The 19751-nt window shown below is 30.5% G+C and overlaps 4 protein-coding genes across 4 annotated transcripts; 3 read left to right on the forward strand and 1 right to left on the reverse strand.

Annotated features, from left to right (window-relative positions):
• Nucleotides 1-1900: 1900 nt before the first annotated feature.
• Nucleotides 1901-5142, reverse strand: LOC101245561 (phospholipase A1-IIdelta). Its single transcript, XM_004243231.5, has 3 exons — nt 3636-5142; nt 3283-3503; nt 1901-2294 (listed from the first exon to the last, which is right to left on the reverse strand). The coding sequence occupies exons 1-3, from the start codon at nt 4605-4607 to the stop codon at nt 2078-2080; spliced, it is 1410 nt and encodes a 469-aa protein (XP_004243279.1). The 5' UTR covers nt 4608-5142; the 3' UTR covers nt 1901-2077.
• A 206-nt stretch (nt 5143-5348) lies between these two features.
• LOC101245268 (DNA repair protein XRCC3 homolog) lies at nt 5349-6399 on the forward strand. Its single transcript, XM_004243230.5, has one exon. It carries the CDS (start codon nt 5466-5468, stop codon nt 6321-6323), a length of 858 nt encoding a protein of 285 aa, XP_004243278.1. The 5' UTR covers nt 5349-5465; the 3' UTR covers nt 6324-6399.
• A 1822-nt stretch (nt 6400-8221) lies between these two features.
• Nucleotides 8222-12221, forward strand: LOC101244969 (probable serine/threonine-protein kinase PBL7). Its single transcript, XM_004243229.5, has 6 exons — nt 8222-8571; nt 9866-10113; nt 10438-10573; nt 11030-11288; nt 11437-11569; nt 11693-12221. Exons 1-6 carry the CDS (start codon nt 8415-8417, stop codon nt 11966-11968), a joined length of 1209 nt encoding a protein of 402 aa, XP_004243277.1. The 5' UTR covers nt 8222-8414; the 3' UTR covers nt 11969-12221.
• A 4363-nt stretch (nt 12222-16584) lies between these two features.
• On the forward strand, nt 16585-18772 carry LOC101244682 (peroxidase 52-like). The gene is made up of 3 exons (XM_069287485.1): nt 16585-16662; nt 17091-17282; nt 17935-18772. Exons 1-3 carry the CDS (start codon nt 16585-16587, stop codon nt 18511-18513), a joined length of 849 nt encoding a protein of 282 aa, XP_069143586.1. The 3' UTR covers nt 18514-18772.
• Nucleotides 18773-19751: the final 979 nt, after the last annotated feature.

A 19751-nucleotide genomic window follows, 5' to 3' on the forward strand; every position in this document is an offset into this window, starting at 1 on the left:
AACTATCGAGGCATTGATGAGATTTATGAGTATAGATGGTTTTCTACTTTTCTAACTTCATTTTACTTCACAAAATTGAATTCAATTTCTTTTTTTTATTGGATTGAGGGTACCCTATTTCATTTTATTTTGTATTTTAGGATAGAGTGGTTATTCAATTGATTCGATTCTTATTATTAGCCTATGTAAACTTCTTAATAAGGACAAAATCATATTTGAATCTTTAAGTAAGTAGTAACGTTAGTGATAATTGATATCTCAATCGGAGCTAATCTGAGCCATAAAAGAAGAAAAGAATTATCAAAATTAATTTGAATACGTTGTTTGAGAAGATGAATAGAAGGGATGTTCAAATACTATAACATAAATTCATCATGGACTATTAAATTTAGAGTAACTTACAAAAATAACTACATTTATAGGGTTATTGAAGTTCAACAGCTATAAATATGTTATTTACTAGAAATGATTATACTTCATGTCAATTTCTAGCTGCATGTTTGTATTAATTTTTATTTTATTTTATTGTTATTATTATTATTTATACAATGCACTAAATAAGGTATGATATGTTACCATAACTTTCAAGTACCAACCATTTATTATGTTCCTAAATAAATGAAATTTCCATTATTAAATTACCAACTAATAATTACATATTGTATGCAAATATGACTGATTCACATAATACAAAAGATTGTATTTATATTCCTAAATACAATATATTCACTAAATACTAATCATAAAGGTATTCATAAAATTTTGAATATAAAAGTTTATTCATGTCTTTTCTCATTGTATTTTTGCATATGTTTTTTATTTTTTATTATTTATACACTAATACAGTTGTAATTACAATAACTAAATAAGAAAAATGTATAACTTGTACAATTGGCATATGAATATTTTGAATTCAAATTGGTGATTCTATTTATAAAACTTAAAGTATTAATATATTAAGGATACAAATATTTATAAAAATTTAATGTATTAATACATCAAAGTCAAACAAAGTAAGGTAGTACAATTTTAGCATATGAATACAACAATTTGAAAAATGGATACACTATTGTTAACAAAAAAATGAATATACCAATATACTATAATATGAATACATTGTTGTTAAATAAGAAAATGAAAAAACAATAGAACGTGTATGTATCAAAGTGTATAAGTATTCGATTATATAAAAAATTTTAAAAACCAACAAAACGTCGATCTATTTTTCGTGAAGTTTTCTATAATACTTGAGGCTTGACTTTAGCTTAGGTATTTATTTATAAAAATATAGTATTGATGTATCCAACTATACTTGTATTGCTTAATCAAATTGGATAAATTACTTATGTATCCAAATATATTTGTATTCACAAATCACCATTTTATTAATATTACAATACAAATCTATGTATATAAATATTATTAAATATAAACATATGACATTTGATTGAACCACAAATATAAGTATAATGAATTGAACCACAAAAATCACTCCTATAATCATACTAAAGGATCTTGAATTGGAAGGAATTAGGGGAAAAATACAAAAAAAAAAAAGAAAATGTAATATGATGAAAGAGAAGGTATGAATACATAATTAATTATGAGTTTAATAATAATTTTCCTATTTATTATTTATTTATATTAAATATAAAAAAAATGATTAATATACAATTAAATTTACTATTTATTGTATGATTATAGTCATGTAACATGAAAAAATTAAACTATAAAATGCTTCCCAAATCACTCTACCATGAGCACATTAATTAAGAAAACAAACATAAAATCAACAAAGAATCAATTAATCCACTTCCTTTGACTAATAAAATCAAATTAAGAAATACATTCAGAAGTTTGAGCGTATACAATTTTAATTAAATAAATTAATATATAATAATAATCCGAAAAAAATAATATTAAAATTACTTTAAATGGAATCGATTCTAAAATCTTCTTTTTAGTAATGAGTTTCAATTATCAATTTTTTTTATATAATTAACGAATTCTCAATATAAACACAGTATTTCCACTAAATTTTCGAAAATTTCCATCCAATATCCGATACCCGCTCATGTCAACTTGTTTCTCCATGCTTGCCATACTGTCTAAACACAAAGTGCCCTTCTTTATAACTCTGTTTTAACACTGCTTTTGTTCTGTGGATAAGTAAACGACTCTCTTTCAGAATAGCTATGTGCCTGTGCTCCTCTTCCTCTATTCCATCTTCATGAATTTGTGTTATTTCATCTTCTAGTAATTTACTTATGGCTTCATTTTCCAGTGAATAAACTCTAGCATCATAAATTAAAATTATAGTAATGATATAAAAAAATAATTGATTATCGATGTATATAACGTAAATTCTTTCGTTACATAAATGGGCATCCTATCATGATCATCGTTACTAGCAAGATAAAGTCTATAGCAAAGAATATTGTTCAAATAATTGTCAACCTATTGTTTTTAAATCATTTTTTTACTTTTAGAACAAAGGACACTTGCTTTTTGTATTTCAAAATATTTTCAACTTCCCAAAAATCGTCACAAATAAAATTTTGAGAGAAATTTTTTTTTTATTCAAAAAAAATTAAAAACTTCTTCAAGTTAATATCTTTAATGCGTAATTTTGATAGAAACTTTTTTTTTATTCAAAAAATTTAAAAACATCTTCAAGTAAATATGTTTAATACGTAAAGATATGACACTTACGCCTAACTCAACCCAAAAATTAATTCATGAGTAAAGATTTGTGTAAATTCAAATAAGGAGATTAGATTCTCATTCCTTTTACCGATATGGAATTTCTCAACACAACACAACTCTAAATTTCAAAAATCACAACTTCACAAATCCTAATTTTTAAATTTTAGCTTTAAAATCTATGACATAGAAAGAACTAGGTATTTTTTTTCCTAAAAATTTGACCAAATGCCTCAAACTCTCTAAAATAAATTACTTTTATATTAAAAAGCACTTGTGACTTTCTAAAACTTTTTTTGGCAAAATAGTATGACATAGAAAGAACTAGGTATTTTTTTCCCTAAAAATTTGACCAAATGCCTCAAACTCTCTAAAATAAATTATTTTTATATTAAAAAGCACTTGTGACTTTCTAAAACTTTTTTTGGCAAAATAGTATTAAGGTGTGACTAATCAATGAGATGTCCCAGGTAGTATGAGAAAGTTAGCTCGAACACTACGATCATAAAAATAAAAAGAAATTTGGCTAAACGAACAAGATACATAAACAATTCTATGTAGTGAGGAGAGAGTGAATACTCAGGGATTGGAATGTCTTCTTCTAATGGTGGTGCAAGAATCCATTCTCCATCTTCATCAAGAACAACTCCTTTATTCTTTTCAACCCACCATGATCCTGGAATCAATATCTCATCTTTCAACATTGAACTTGATTTGTTCACTAAAGCCAAACTTCTCTTTACTTTCATCTCAAATTCTCCATGTTCCCCATTCCAACCCGCTATAATATGCAACATCGCCTACAAACAAAATTAGCTCATGAAAATATAATCTATTCAAGTTTGGACCAAATTGATCTACAAACAACTTTAGCTCAACACAGTTCATTTTGACTCGTTCAGATTCAATTCAACATAGTTTATTTTCTTTACCTGTAAATTGTGCCAATCACTTGGATTTTTTGAGTCCTTCAAACATGGGGATTTTCTGGTGTCGATTACTAGCTCGATCCCTGAATTAACATACCCTAACAAAGAACTTGGATAAAGAGTTATCACATCAATTTTGTTCTTGACATGGAGGATTTTCAGATTTGGGAATTCTTTCAGCTTATCGTTGAATGCTCTGTTTCCTACCTGTGGACTACCGAAAACAATGGCGGATACCGGGATATCAGTAACCCCATTTTCAACAAGATCAAAAGCTGCTAAAATTGATAAACTTGCACCTAAACTGTGCCCAGTAAAAGTTATACTCAGATTCTCCTTTTTATACCGATCTCTTAGATCTTCAATCATTACTTGAAGCTGTGCTCTAATACTTAATCTCGTAAATGGTGATTTTGGGTCACTGGATATGTAGATCTTCAACCACCCATTCATCACTCTAGGGGCATTTTCGTCATCATTACAAATACTTCCTCCATTACAGATTAGAGGTTCAGCTGATTCAGATCGAGCACCAAGAACATTGACCCATTCGTAATTCCTCGTTGTTCCACGAAATGCTATGTAGATTTCACGACGACCCAGTTGTTCACTGATTTCGTCGTTAGTTATAGCTATAAACCCGATCCAATTGGATTCACGATCCCATGATTCACGAGAAAGAGAGTGGAGGAAGAGGGCTTTATGGGCACCAACACGAGCAGTGGCGTAAAGGAAGCTGACGATTTGGTAATCTGAGGCGGATTTGAACATGACTTTGTGGAAAAGTGAACTTTTACCGTAACGACTACTGCCACAGTACATGGAGTATTCGTCATTGTTGAAGGCGTCGTAAGTTGCTTGACAAAAGTCGCCGCACCGGAGTATGAGTCGCCGGAGATTGAGGTGTAATGGTTCAAGAAGACCTTCCCAGTTGTTGCTTCCTAGTAATTCATGCCATGTTGGTTCTTTCCCCATTTTTGTGCCTTTTCCACTATCAGAATGGGATTTTGTTATATGATTAGACAGGGAACCAAATCTTCAAATATCTTTAATAATTTAAATTAATCGAAGTTCACATCGTATAATATATGATTAAAAAATGATTGGACAAAAGTTGTGTGAATGTATGGTTGGGAACGGAGCCTTTCCATGTATATTATACACTTTCTTTTTTTCACGAGGCATTCGAGCATTATATTTATCGTATAAGGCTTCGTTCAGAAGGAAACAATCCTCGTGAAACTATTAAGAATGAAGATACAATATGAGACAAAAGTGGAAATTGCCTCCTCTATGAGAACAAAGAGGAAGGGAGATTATGATGATTTGGACATACGAATACGAATTGTGCAAATATCTCATTGATTGAGAAGGTAATAGAGATTGCTTGGAGAGATAGATATAGGATAAATAAAGTATTAGAGATAAGTGATTAGACAAGTCATGATACAACTTTAACTTATCAAAAATTTGATCATAGATAGAAAGTTACGAAGATTATAGACTATACCAAAAAGTTAGTAGGTAGTTTAAACGACATGAAATAAGCTTGGTGATAGTTTGGTGCTCGATATTCATTCCCCTTTCATACTTGTAGTAGCAACATTTTTCTTGTAGTTGTCTATCCTTCAATTATTGTTACTCTGTATTTCGATTATTATATTATTTAGTTATTATTATTACTTCTTATTGTTTTGAATGTTACATTATATTTTTCCTATTGTGATGATGTGTGTTACTAAAATCGAGTATTTTTCGAAAACAACCTTTTAATACTTCCACTAGAAGAGAGGCATTACCAATTTGGCGCCTTCCCTATATTTTCAAAAATCCATGAAACCAGAGGATCTCCTTCAGCGTCTCAGCCCCACCCACACCCAGAAATGCACCGTCGGCTGCCTGGTTCTCGACCGCTTACTCGGCGGCGGCATTCCTTGCAACTCAATAACCGAATTAGTCGCCGAAAGTGGATGTGGCAAGACCCAAATCTCCCTCCAGCTTCTCCTCTCCGCTCAACTCCCCACTTCACTCGGCGGCCTCTCCGGTTCCTCTATATACCTTTACTCCGAATCACCCTTCCCCGTCCGCCGCCTCCACCAACTCTCCTCCTCTTTCCCCACTCTCCATAACCCCTTAGGTAAGATCCTAACCCACCCTCTCCACTCTGCTCACCACCTGTTCGACGTATTGTCTCAACTAGACTCCTTATTATCCTCCCGGCTTGACTCACCTTCCCAAATCAAGCTCATCGTGATCGACTCCATTGCAGCTTTGTTTCGATTTGAATTTGAAAACAACCCGCGTGATCTCAAACAGAGATCGGGTTTGTTTTTCAGGATTTCGAGCAAATTGAAGGAGCAAGCTAGACGGTTTGGGTTGGCTGTAGTGGTGATTAATCAAGTTGTTGATGTGATGAATGATACTGATGGACTGAGGATTGGGAATTCAACTTGTTGGTATACATCTGAGAGAAAAGTATGTGCCGCATTGGGCTTGTCATGGGCAAATTGTGTTAATACAAGATTGTTCTTGTCCAGGCAAGAAGAGAGGGTCGCTCGAGAGGTAAATGGAGACGATTGCTTTAGTACACAAACGCGGAGATTTATACGCGTTGCATTTGCTCCTCATCTTCCTGATTCTTACTGTGAGTTTGTTATTAGTAGAGAAAAGATTTTTGGTTTAGAAAGATAAGATCATTGGCTTGAACAAACCATGTACGTATCCTATTTAACAGCAAAAAGTTTGCCTCTCTTGCCATTGCTACTTACATATATTCTCTCTACAGTTTGAAATTGTTACACGCTATCTCACTATTAATTCATATTAGATCTTAAACTAAATACATGTAGATACATGTATTTTTGTTATTATGTGCACTCTAAAATATAGACACATATAGAGAAAGTGGAAAGCAAAAAAGGAAAGAGGCGAGCGAAATAGGAGGGAGGCCAGCAAGAAATGACTTAGTCTATCTCAAATACATATGTATCTGAAGCAAACTCGATTCCAATAGAAACACAGTTACATATTTTGATCACTGAATACAAGTTACAATGTAAAATAGACACAACAAAGTAATAATACTCTAACTAAGGAGACGAGAAAGAAAGTAACCAGAAAGAAATGAGATACAAGACCATAAAAAAAAAGATGAGAGGACACAAAGCCAAAGCTTCAACATAATAATTTGCATAACTGTTCTTCTAACTCCTGGTCCTTTTTAACAAAGCCAAATTAAACTCTCTAATAGCCCATAAGCCCTTGCTAGGTCAATTTAATTCACAACAGTGTCACATTAAATATATGAATTTAGAATATCAAATGCATTTTACATAGGGGAGAGAAGCGAGAGAGGTGAGAGCGGAAGTTAGTGTACTCAAGATAAAATCTACTTAAATACAGTGTACTTGGAACAAATACATTTAATTTTAATCTTATATATACGAAATACACGTAAATGGAAACCAAAATTTAGCACAAATTATAATTTAACAAACTCGTGAAAAGGCACGAAATTAGATAATAGCAAAACGGATATTGTGCTATGAAATAATATCATTGTTTGATGAATAATAAGAGTATTGTAATATAATCCATGTCATCGTACTTCAAGAAAGCATTATAAAAAACAACTAAGAATTCAAATGAATGGGTCTAAACAAATATGTTGCTACCAAAGGAAAGATAATAACTCAAGGATCTAGCTATTAACAATCATATCTAAACAAACCTTTTTTTCCTTCAAAATACTTACTTATCATACTTTAAATGGTTTGATATAAATATTTCGTACAATAAACATCAATTAACTTGTGACTGAGACATAATTAAGTGATGTAATGATTGTGAAAACACCAACAAAGCTAATAAAACTAAAGTGAATTAGAAAGGTTAATCAAACTAATCCAAAGGGTTAATAAAATCCATGCGGCCTTAGTGTTGCCTTTAGAGGTCTTAACTCTTAAACCATTTGCAACTTTATCAATCACTTTAATTATTCACTTCGTTGTTATCTTAATTTAGTTGGACATAAAATTTAATTATAAGAAAAATGATTTTTGAATTCATTGATCAACTGAAAGTAGGTATAATATATCAAAATATATTTTTAATTATATAATTTTAATTATGTCATATGAAATATTACAAAAGAGTAATCAAATTAGGAAAAAACATTTATTCAAACTAGCGAAAGGGCCAAAATTTTCTTAGGGATTCATTAGAAAAGAATCCAACTTCTAATATATATATAAGTTAAAAGCAATTTAAATCACACATAAATAATATATTTTTCATTGATCATTGCTAGCTCCATCCTTGAAAATAAAGTCTAACAACAAATTCTTGAAGCGGAGGGAGTACATTTTTTTCTTTGAGTTATTAAAAGCTAATACGGAGAAAAAAATAGTTGAAATATAAAACTCGATTTGCGAAAAAAAGGTGTAATTTTGATAATTTATTTAATTTTTCTTATTAGTAATAATAAAGACAAACATTCTTTTGAATAGCCACAACGAGTCTAGGGACTTAAAAGGAAGAAAAATAATTGTACATTATTTGTACACTGTTCCCCGCGCGCATAGCGCAAATGAAGACAAATACACACCTGGGAAAAAAAAATGAGAAATCAGAGAGAAGAAAAAAAAAGAAGACTGTTTTGTGACTCAGTCCCATTTAGTCTTGTCAACATCACAGGACTAGTATTGTACTTCTTAAACTTCTCTCTTTAATGGCTTCTCTATAACCCCTCTTTGGGTGTTTTCCCTTTTCTTTGCTAGCACCATGGAAGCAGAAAATGATGAGTACCATAAGAAAGAAAGGGCAATTGCAGTTACTATACTGGTCTTTGCTTCTCTTGCCATTGCTTCTTTGTTTGTAGCCTTTAGTTACTATTGTTATATCCGTAATAAAGTTGCCAAGCGTCTCAAGAACCGCACTTGTAAGTATTGTTTTTATAATTTTTGTAAGGTGGTTACTAGTGTTTTCAAGAATTAGGTACATTTTTTGAGTTGTGGCTTTGGGGGGTTCTTGAGTATTGCAGAAAGTTTTGATCTTTATGAAGATATAGGTTGAAATGGAAGGTGGGGTGGGGGGTGGGGGTCAGTTTTTTTCCCTTTTAGGAAAAGAAAAGAAGAAACAGACAATGTCATTGTGACTATTGGAAAAGATTGCATTTCATATTTTCTTGAGTTGTGGCTTTTGTGTTCTTGAATGTATTGCAGAAAGTTTTGATCTTTTGGAAGATAAGAGTTGAAATGGGAGGGTGGGGTGGGGGAGGGTTCAGTTTTTCCACTTTTAGGAAAAGAAAAGAAGAAACACACATTGTCATTGTGACTAATGGAAAGGATTGCATTACATATTCTTGAGTTGTGGTTTTTGTGTTCTTGAAAGTATTGCAGAAAGTTTTGATCTTTAGGAAGATAAGGGTCAAGAGGGGATTGCACTGAGCTAAGGGAGAAAAGAAGAAAGGTAAGGGTAGATGGGATGGAGGGTTTGGGGGAGGGGGTCCATTTTTTTTAGGGAAAGAAAAGAAGAAACTTGCATTTTCACTATGACAAATGGAAAAGCTGTAATGTTGGTTACAGTATTGTTGAAATTCTGAGTGAAATGCCTTAATGTCTGGAAGCAGATTAAATTTCCTCAACTTAATGGAGAAGATTTCTCTAACTGACCATGACTAGTTTGGAATTGAGCCTTAATTGTAGTTGATTAATTAGCACTGATTGTCAAACTTGTTTTACTGAAAATATGCTTCCTAATGCTCAAATTTACACCATGCTCATTGTGCTTTAGTAGTTGTTAGTAGAATTAGCACTAATCCTCCGGCTTGTTGACTGAAAAATGCTTCCTAATGCACAAATTATTACCCTGCTCTCTGTGCTTTAGTAGTTGTAAGTTAATGATTAGCACTAATCTTCCTGCTTATTATACTGAGAAAATGCTTCCTAATGCACAAATTTACACCCTGCTCACTATGCTTTAGTAGTTGTTAATAAAGTTAGCACTAATCTTCCGTCTTGTTATACTGAGGAAATGTTTCTTTATGCACAAGTTTTTCACCCTCGACACTGTGCTCTATTAGTTGTTTATAAAACTAGCTCAAACTGTTTGGCTTGTGCTGTATAGGAAGTGCTTCCTAAGGCACAATTTTACACCTTCACATTGTGTTTTTCTGTGTCAGTTCATGTTTTGGGAAAGCTTAAGTCTTGATACATTTTTGTTACTCCATCCAGATACGGAGAGTGCTTGTGAGGACAAGGGCAATAGTTTCTCCAATCTGGAAGTTATTGCAGAGAAGGGACTTCAGGTTTTCACATTTAAGCAGCTGCATTCAGCAACTGGTGGATTTGGAAAATCTAATGTGATTGGAAATGGTGCTTTCGGGTCAGTATATAGAGGAGTACTTCAAGATGGTAGGAAGGTTGCAATTAAGCTGATGGATCAGGCTGGAAAACAGGGGGAGGAAGAATTCAAAGTGGAGGTAATTGCAAATATAAATTCAATATAATCCATAAGAAGATGTGATCTTGTCTCGTCATTAGCAAGAAAACAAATACACAAATGTCCTGATCTTCGAAAGATATCACGTTAGGATGTAATCTAATATAAAGCAAATTGTCTTTCCAATGCTATATGAGTTTCTAAGATTTTTCGACCGTGTGTCAAACAGTTAAAAAGTACAGAGTTTCAGTTGAACCTTTTTTAAAACTCCAAGAAGAGTTAAAGGACTCTGATTATTCTTTTACATGTTGTTTTATTGCCTCTCTTTTACTTTGGTGAAATGATTGCTGTTATCAAATATCAGGTGGAGTTGCTATGCCGCTTGCGCTCACCGTATTTGCTGTCATTGATTGGCTATTGTTCAGAAAGCAGCCATAAATTGCTTGTATATGAGTTCATGGCAAATGGTGGTTTACAGGAGCACTTGTATCCAATCAAAGGTCTGTTTGGTTTTCAGTTGTATATGGTTTTGGGCATTTTTGGAATTTAGTACCAGCCTGCCTTCTCTGCTTGAAAAGCCAATGTGGAAAAAATACTTCATAGATATGGCAGTGATGAATGGATATCCTCATCAAGTGACATTCTGAGACATATCAAAGTTTGTCATACGCATAAAATGAGTGATTTTTTCTGGTGTCCTCGTCAGTAATTGAGATTATTCTCTGAAGTGTAGAAAACCACACACTAAATTATATGTTATGAAACCAACTCCAAAGGGAACAAAGGAAGTCTTTTCCTGAAATTCTACTGGCATGTGAAATTCGTGTTTACTGTGTACTGTTCCTAGTTGTGCAAAATGGCCTGTTCCTATTCTTACACCTTCTTTTCACATTGTTTCGAGTTTTTCTTTTCAAGTCATCAAGTTATTAATGAAAGTGTTGCACTTCAATCTGTAGGTTCCAATAATTTTTGTCCAAAGTTGGACTGGAAGACCCGGTTAAGAATAGCGTTGGAGGCTGCTAAAGGTTTGGAATATCTACATGAGCATGTCAATCCCCCAGTTATACATAGAGACCTCAAAAGTAGCAATATTCTTTTGGACAAAAATTTCCATGCCAAAGTTTCTGACTTCGGATTGGCCAAGCTTGGATCTGATAAAGCTGGTGGACATGTCTCTACCCGAGTTTTGGGAACACAGGGATATGTTGCTCCAGAGTAAGAACCCTTCATTTAGCTGAAATATGTTAGATTATAGCAGTTCCATGCGTAATCGTTGAGGTGATGTCTTCTCTTAACTTACCAGTACCTTTTTATGTGAGATTTTAACGTATCAATGTCGATTTCTTCCATTGAACCATTGCAGATATGCATTAACAGGACACTTGACCACCAAATCAGATGTTTACAGTTATGGGGTTGTCCTCCTAGAGTTGTTGACAGGGAGAGTTCCAGTTGATATGAAGAGATCTCCTGGCGAAGGCGTTCTTGTTTCTTGGGTAGGTTCTCGTAAATGTTGTAAGCATACTATCCTACATTTTCAGACATTCTTCTGTCTAATGTCCCATAGGCCGCGCTAGTGAATTGAAACGTTTCTCCAGCTGACCTCTTCCTATTCTTAGGCATTGCCCCGTCTCACTGATAGGGAAAAAGTTGTAGAGATAATGGATCCAGCGCTGGAGGGTCAGTATTCAATGAAAGAAGTTGTTCAAGTAGCTGCTATTGCTGCAATGTGTGTACAACCCGAGGCTGATTACAGACCACTGATGGCAGACGTTGTGCAGTCATTGGTTCCACTAGTGAAACAACCGCGACCAACTGTGAAACCTGGTAGCTCGTCTAGCTTTCACGCCACACAGTCCCCCTCCCCCCATGCTACACAATCTCCTAAGGCTTAGACTTCTATAACTAATAGCCACTTAGTTTATCTATGGACCATGTAGCTTATGGAACCCTTGCATTGAGTAACTTTAGTCTTAACAAAATTTGATGGAGCAAATTAGCTAAGGTAATCTTTTCTAATATGTTAAAGCTCCCATCTAATATGGGGATTGTATTTGAGTATTTCTGGTTAGAAGCAGATTCAGAATTTGTAGTTTATGATTCTTATAACGATTTGAAGTTACTATATGGTCAAATTATTTTAGTCTATATGATAGTTCTTGGAGTTTGTTTGATTTTAATTTTTTTTTAAAATCAATTTTGAACTGACGCAATTTAAATTAAAGTAAGAAAAATATTTTAAGTTTTGAGAAGTTCAAACTTGGGGAATTTTGGAAACATTGGGTTGTTATTTTAGTAAGGATCCTAAAGTTAGCTGATTATTTTAAATCATTTTTTTTGCTAATAGTACGAATAAAATTCCATATTAGTTGTGAAGAAAGAAAAAAGTTATACTATAGTGGATAATCTTGAATAAAATTCCATATTAATAGTTGTAAAGAAAAAAAAAGTTACTTATAAAATTTTATAAAATCTATAGTGGATAATCTTGAATAAAATTCCATATTAATAGTTGTAAAGAAAAAAAAAAGTTACTTATAAAATCTAGAGTGGATAATCTTAATTAATAGTGCGAGATTTTATTTTTATTTTTTTGGAGAAAATTGAGATTGACACAAAACAAATAATATTTTTTAATTATTTTAGCCTAACAAATGCTAATTCTAGGACGATGTATAGGTGTTAAAATCTACTAAATAACTACAAATAGTAAATTTAAATCATTAAATTAAATATGTTGTAGCAAATTCTAAATTTAAACTCATAAATCATAATATTTAAATTTTGAATCCGATTCTATTCAAGCTATTTCACTCATTTTCTTAACATTTTGATCGGTTCAACTTCGAACTTTATTTATTTTAATTAAAAAAAACATGATATCTTAGTTCCATCATATTCCAAATAAATATGTTTGAAAAATATTTGAAAAAAATATAATCAAATGGCTATGTAAAATAGTATAATTAATGGCGTCAAATAAAGTGAGTCTCAGAAACTACAAAGAAAACGTCTAGTTGTTATGATTTCTTTCACAAAAAATATTTTACTAATATATCTTTACAATTGAATTTGTATGAAAATGTTTTGAGCAGGTAAAAGTTTGTTAACACTGAACATATCCAATTTGCTTATTCAAATAATTAAATTAAATAGACTTGGTCCAACTATATATTTATTATAAATAAGTCCCTAAAAACAAAAAAGTAGTGTTCACGAGTTTGTCAAAATATACGTACTTCTAGTCTAGAGTCGGAATTTTCACGTCAAAATATAAAAATCCACATATAAAGAAATAAAAAAAGTTCAATAATAGTATACATATATATTTTTTTAAATATCTATCAATTATATATGAACAATGTAATTTTCATGTAAAGATTAAATGTGCTTTTAGCTGTCTAATAATGTTGCATTTTGATTTAAGTGTTGATAGTATAAGAATTTTTTAAATTTAATTTTTTTATAGTATGTTATTTATCGTTTATGATATGTTACTGGAGTAATACTATTAAATACAGCTAATTATATTATCTAAAATTATTTTAAAAATGATCTAATATTTTAAATGTTTTTTGCTCTGTCAGATATATAGTTAGTAACTAGTATAGATTCCTTTTCGCTTAAGAACATTTGTTTGTTTCAAATTGTGTAACTTTGATTTGGAGTACGATGATCGAATTAATTCGATATAAATTCAAATATAAACTATAAACCGCAATAGTTAACAAATGTAAATGCAATTAGCTAAATTCACTTGTGATTTCTGCACTTCATGATAATGATGATTTAAAAGGAATAGTAATTAAATTTTAAAATTTATGTTTATAATTAATTTATTAATATAAATATATTATTTGAACAAAATTTATTTCCGCACCGGGCGGCTATCTGCATTAACTTCTTTTTTGAAAAAAGTGAAATAAATTGACGAAAATTGGAAGAAATCGAAATGGATAGGCAATTTTTTTGAATTAAACGTCATGTCATTAATTGCAAGAAAATGAGACCCAGCTATAACTTTTGTTTTCTTTTGCATGTATTTTCCTTACTCTTTTCTGAATTTGTAATTTTATAGCAAAGATAGAAATAAAAATATAAGGGACCCTACCTTATCTAGTTAATTTTGATGTTCCTGTTATTATCGCGGGTTAGAAATTTCATATAAAAATATTTAATAATTTCATAACAATTTTTGAAAAAAAGGAAGATTCGAATATGAGTATTGATTCATTTAAGATTTCTAAAACTCATTTAAGGGGTTTAAAATTAGTGAGCTATAACAACTTGTTATGTTAAATATGTCTAAATTATATTATTTAATTACTTCATATACCATTTTACTTATATGTACAATATATTTTTTCTAATAAGGATGTAATTGGACACATGTACCTCCGCGATGATAGAGCCAGAACTTTGACAAAGGAATGTCAAAATATAAAAAAGTATAATCTCGTAGAAGTCAAATAGTGTCAATATGTAATATATATACATAAAAAAGAAAATTATAACCTAGGTATAAAGTATAATTTTTTAACTAAAATATCAATCGACACCCATCAACTTCACGCGGTTCCGCCCTGCCTCTTTGATCTATTCTTGCATGCAGAGACACATAATTGGTACATGCAGATTGCAGAGTCGCATGTTTTAAATACTCAAGTAGTAAAATCTAATTCAAAGCCATATTAGAGTTATAATTTTGAGGTTATGAATTTTATATTTTAAAATATATTGTATTGAATCATTTTAGATATATAAATGATTTATACATGACAATTTTAAAAAAAATATTATAAATTGAGATTTGAAAAGAGTAAAGTATATGCATACAGACTTTGTTATTATCTTGTAGAGATAGAAAAGTTAATTTTAGTCGACTTTATTTCAAGTGTATCAAATTCAGATAAAAGAAGAAGAAAATAATGAAGAATGCATAAGCGAGAAAACAATAATTAACAACAATAAAATAGTGTAATAATTAGAATACAATAAATAACATATCACAAAATTTATAAGGCAACACTAGTCTTATGACAGACACTAAACCTCGACAACGTAAGATAACACTCTACCCCTACTAACCTTCTACTCTGATACACGATCTCCACTTCTTCTTATCTAAAGTCATGTCGTCTGTTATGAAGTTGCATTATGTCATGACTAATCACCTATCTCAGTACTTCTTCGGCCTACAACTATCTTTTCACATACTCCCTACATCAACCTCTTAAATTTTGTACTAAGAAAAGCTAAATCATTCTAAATTTTGTAAAAAAATAAAAATAAAAATAAAAATGACTCATACTTGATGTGAAGAGATCGTTTATACGCATATATCATATGTGAAATGTTTACGTTAAAAGAACAATTAGCTTTGTTATTATTGTTGACTAGTGTATTTAACAATTTATAATTACAAATATTTATTTATAAAAGGAACATGAAGATATACATGATTTATTAATATATATTTCAGGATATTCTCGATATCTTATTATGAATTGTGCTTTGTGATCAATTGATATTTAAACTGTATAAGCATTAGGAAAAAAAATAAAATAGTTTCAATAATTTATAAGTTTTTTTTTTAAATATATCTATTAGAAAGAATAAATATGTTTAAATTTTAAATCAGTCTAATTTCAATTCACGTTAAAATAAAACATCAATACGTTACTTAAATATATATTATACAATGTATTGTTGAGATCACGCTAACGCGCTTCAGCAGCTAATTTTGAATATATACTAGACTTTTAATTTGTACAGATATTATTTACTCTCTAGCTAGTAATACGTATTTAATAAAAAAAAAGTAAATTATAAAATTTAAAGTTAAGCAGATTTAGCATTTTGTGTTTCTCAATACACTCGTATTCAATGGCGGAACCAATTTATGGTTAGGGGTTCATTCAAATTTTCTTTCGTGAAAATTATACTATTTATTTTCAATAAGAATGATTTATTTTTCTCTTTAGTCTGTTTGTAAAAGAATGATCTCTTTTTTGGGGGGAACATTTAAATTTTAGAATTTCACATGAAATATCTAAAATCACAAAATTAAATGACATTTTGATACATTTGACATAACTTTAATTTACGCATACAAAATTGAAAAATCTTTATTTTCTCATACATGATTAGATTTATTTTTTTATGTATGTAATATTTAATATTGAATTCTCTTCAACTAATTCGTGTGATCGCTTCTCGAAGTCTTGAATCGAAAATTTAACTCGATGACGTTGTTTATAAAAAGAAAAACTTGTATATAAAGGGCTTCATGCATGCTTACTTTCTCATCACAATTCACATTCTCATTTAGTAGTAAAAAACAACAACATTGTTATTATCCATATTTAAGCATATGGCATCCCTAACTAGTAACCTCATTTTGGCATTTTTGTGTGTTTTATTTGGTTTTGTTTGCTTTAGCAATGCCCAATTATCATCCAATTATTATGGGGCTTCATGCCCTAATCTAAAAACAATTGTTGGCAACGCAATGAAAGAAGCTGTGAATAGAGAGGCCAGACTTGGTGCTTCTGTTCTTCGCTTGTTCTTCCATGATTGCTTTGTTAACGTAAGTTCAATATTTTTTAGGGAAATTTTTTTTATTAACGAATAGTAATGAATTAAAATTTAACCTCTATATATTATATAATTTTTTTGATAAAGGAGTGTTGTTTGACACCCCTTGACCAAGGGTGGGCCCGCCCCTGTTTGCAGTGGCGGAGCCAGAATTTTAACAAAGGATGTTAAAAATATCAACTTGTTATGTTAAGAGTGTCAAAAATATGTTATTTGATCACTTCATATATTATTTTACTTATATATATGGTAATTTTTTCCGACAAAACTATGTGACTACACTACTGCCTGATTGAATGGACTTATGACTTATAAATACAAAAATTATAAATTAGGCTAATTTTTGTTATTTCGAATTAATGCACATGTGTATATTATTCTAACATTGTTTTTTTCTTCTTTGTATGGTTACTTAATTAGGGATGTGATGCATCAATATTACTGGATGATACATCATCATTTACAGGAGAGAAGAATTCAAATCCAAGCATGAACTCTTTAAGAGGATTTGAAGTAATAGACACCATTAAAACTCAAGTTGAAGCTGCTTGTCCTAATGTAGTCTCTTGTGCAGATATACTCGCTCTTGCTGCTCAAAAAGGCGTTGCATCGGTAAATATACATACTATACTTATGTTGGTGCAAGAATAACCGTTATTTCATATTAAATGTCAATATTACTTTAACGACATAAAAGTTTAAATATTCATACTATACTTACGTTGGTGTAAGAATATCTTTTGTTTAACTGCATAAACGTTATTTAATTTACATTATCAATATATATAATACCCACTTTATTTGTTTTGGTCTATGTATTAATAATTAACTTTGAACTTTTATTTTTTCCTTAATAACAAGTTTCTTAGCCGTACAAATATTATTTGTCTTTGACATACTTTCTTTTAGTATGTTTCAAAAACTCCCTTACGAACAATTTAACTTTAATCTTAATTTTAAATTTTTTGAAACTTTTCCTATCTAATTAAATATCGCTAAATAGATTTTAAAACAAAAAGTAACATGTTCAAAACTATTTATTTTTTATGAAATTCTTTATTTTTAAACTCAACACGAAATATAACGAAAAAATAGAATAAATGAGTAAGTTAACTCCTAACTTAAAATATATATAGTTCAAACCAACTTAAGTTTGTACATGACATTTACAAAATAGTTTGAATATATCTCCGATAAATTACCTGGTAGAACGTCAAACAAAATATATTTTTTTTATTAAATTAATTTTATACAAATTTAAATATATATTTATAACATCGTATTTACGCAGCTAGGAGGGCCAACATGGACCGTGCAATTGGGCCGAAGAGACGCAAGAACCGCAAGCCTAAGCTCCGCCAACGCCCAAATCCCTATGCCAACTTCCACCCTTTCAACTTTGATCTCCATGTTCTCCGCCAAAGGCCTTAACGCCGCCGAGATGACCGCCCTCTCCGGCAGCCACACAATCGGCCAAGCCCGATGCGCCAGTTTCCGCGACCGCGTCAACAACGCCACCAACATCAACTCAGAATTCGCCGCCACACTCAGGGCCACATGCCCTGCATCTGGCGGAGACAGTAATTTAGCCCCGTTAGATATCCAGACGCCGAGCCAATTCGATAATAAATATTATCAAAACTTAGAGGCTCGGCGTGGATTGCTTCAATCGGATCAGGAATTGTTTAATGGCGGATCTCAGGATTCGCTAGTGAAGAGTTACAGCAGCGATGGTGAAGCTTTTAGAAGGGATTTTGCATCTGCTATGGTCAAAATGGGGAATCTTAGCCCACTTACTGGAACTAACGGTGAAATCAGAAGGAACTGCAGGGCTATTAATTAACAATATAAACGTATTTTTTAACATGATATGATATATATAAAATTTGAATAGGTACAAATAATACACACGTTTTATAAGACTGTGTTTATCTATTTGTGCTTATTCAAAATTAAAATGCTAAAAAAAAAATATTTATGTATTACGTCGAATAAAATTGTCGTCTAGACTTTACTAGCGGCCAGTTGTATTAGTTACTGTACTAAATAAGATTTTTGTTTGAATGAATAATAATAATAATAATGTCAGTTGTTGTGATTTAGACAATAATAGTTCAATTTAATCTATACTTAAGTATTAATATTACTTTCAATTTGTTTGTACGACAATTATTTCTAGTATTTTTTAATAAAAAAATTATTTTTTTAAAAATTTGATATATAAAAAATCATAAAATTAAAGGATATTTTAACGTAATAGTATCATGATCTTAATATTACAAACTTACGAAAATTAAATGAAGTTAACATGTACATATAAGTAAATAGAGACTATAAGTAAATAGAGACGAAGGAAGTAGTAATATTTCTTTTTAAAAAACTATATATATTTTTGAAAAATAAATATATTGAATTTGTCAAATCTATTGATTGATTAAAAAATAATTGTAGAAATAAAATATTTATACACATCGAATATTTTAAATATAATTTATTTTAAAAAATTTAATACAGATAATAATAATTTTGAAAATTTTCAATCGAGAACATTTTGATCCAATCACAGGGCATTTTGTGAAACTATTAAATTAAAGAAACCAAAATAGTGTTTAAAATGAAAGGGACACAAACATGTCGTAATCCAATACTAATAATCCGTCTATTTGGTTTTGGTTTGTCAAAATTTTATATTATCTAAAAATAATTAATATAAATATTATGTATTAAAATAATTATTCACTGATGTTATAGTTAGTTGTAGACTGGATAAGCCAACTAATTTAGATACGATGAACTAGGAATCTAATTTAATAAGAAATTAAATTAAATCATGCAAACAATTGGAAACATGTCCATCGAGTTGACAGTTGAATTTCATAGAATAAACAAAACTCAACTTTTTATTTTATTTTTTGTTTTGTATCGAATATTTATATTAGAATCAATTAAATTTAAATTTATATATTATGAGATTCATTTACATAAGTGATCTATTATTAATTATTTTGCTAACCTTTTGTTAGTAATATTTTACTAGTGACCCGATTCTAATTATACTTAGGTACTCATAATTATTTATTT

This window comes from Solanum lycopersicum, chromosome 7 (assembly GCF_036512215.1).
Source record: "Solanum lycopersicum chromosome 7, SLM_r2.1".
Taxonomy (NCBI): Eukaryota; Viridiplantae; Streptophyta; class Magnoliopsida; order Solanales; family Solanaceae; genus Solanum; species Solanum lycopersicum.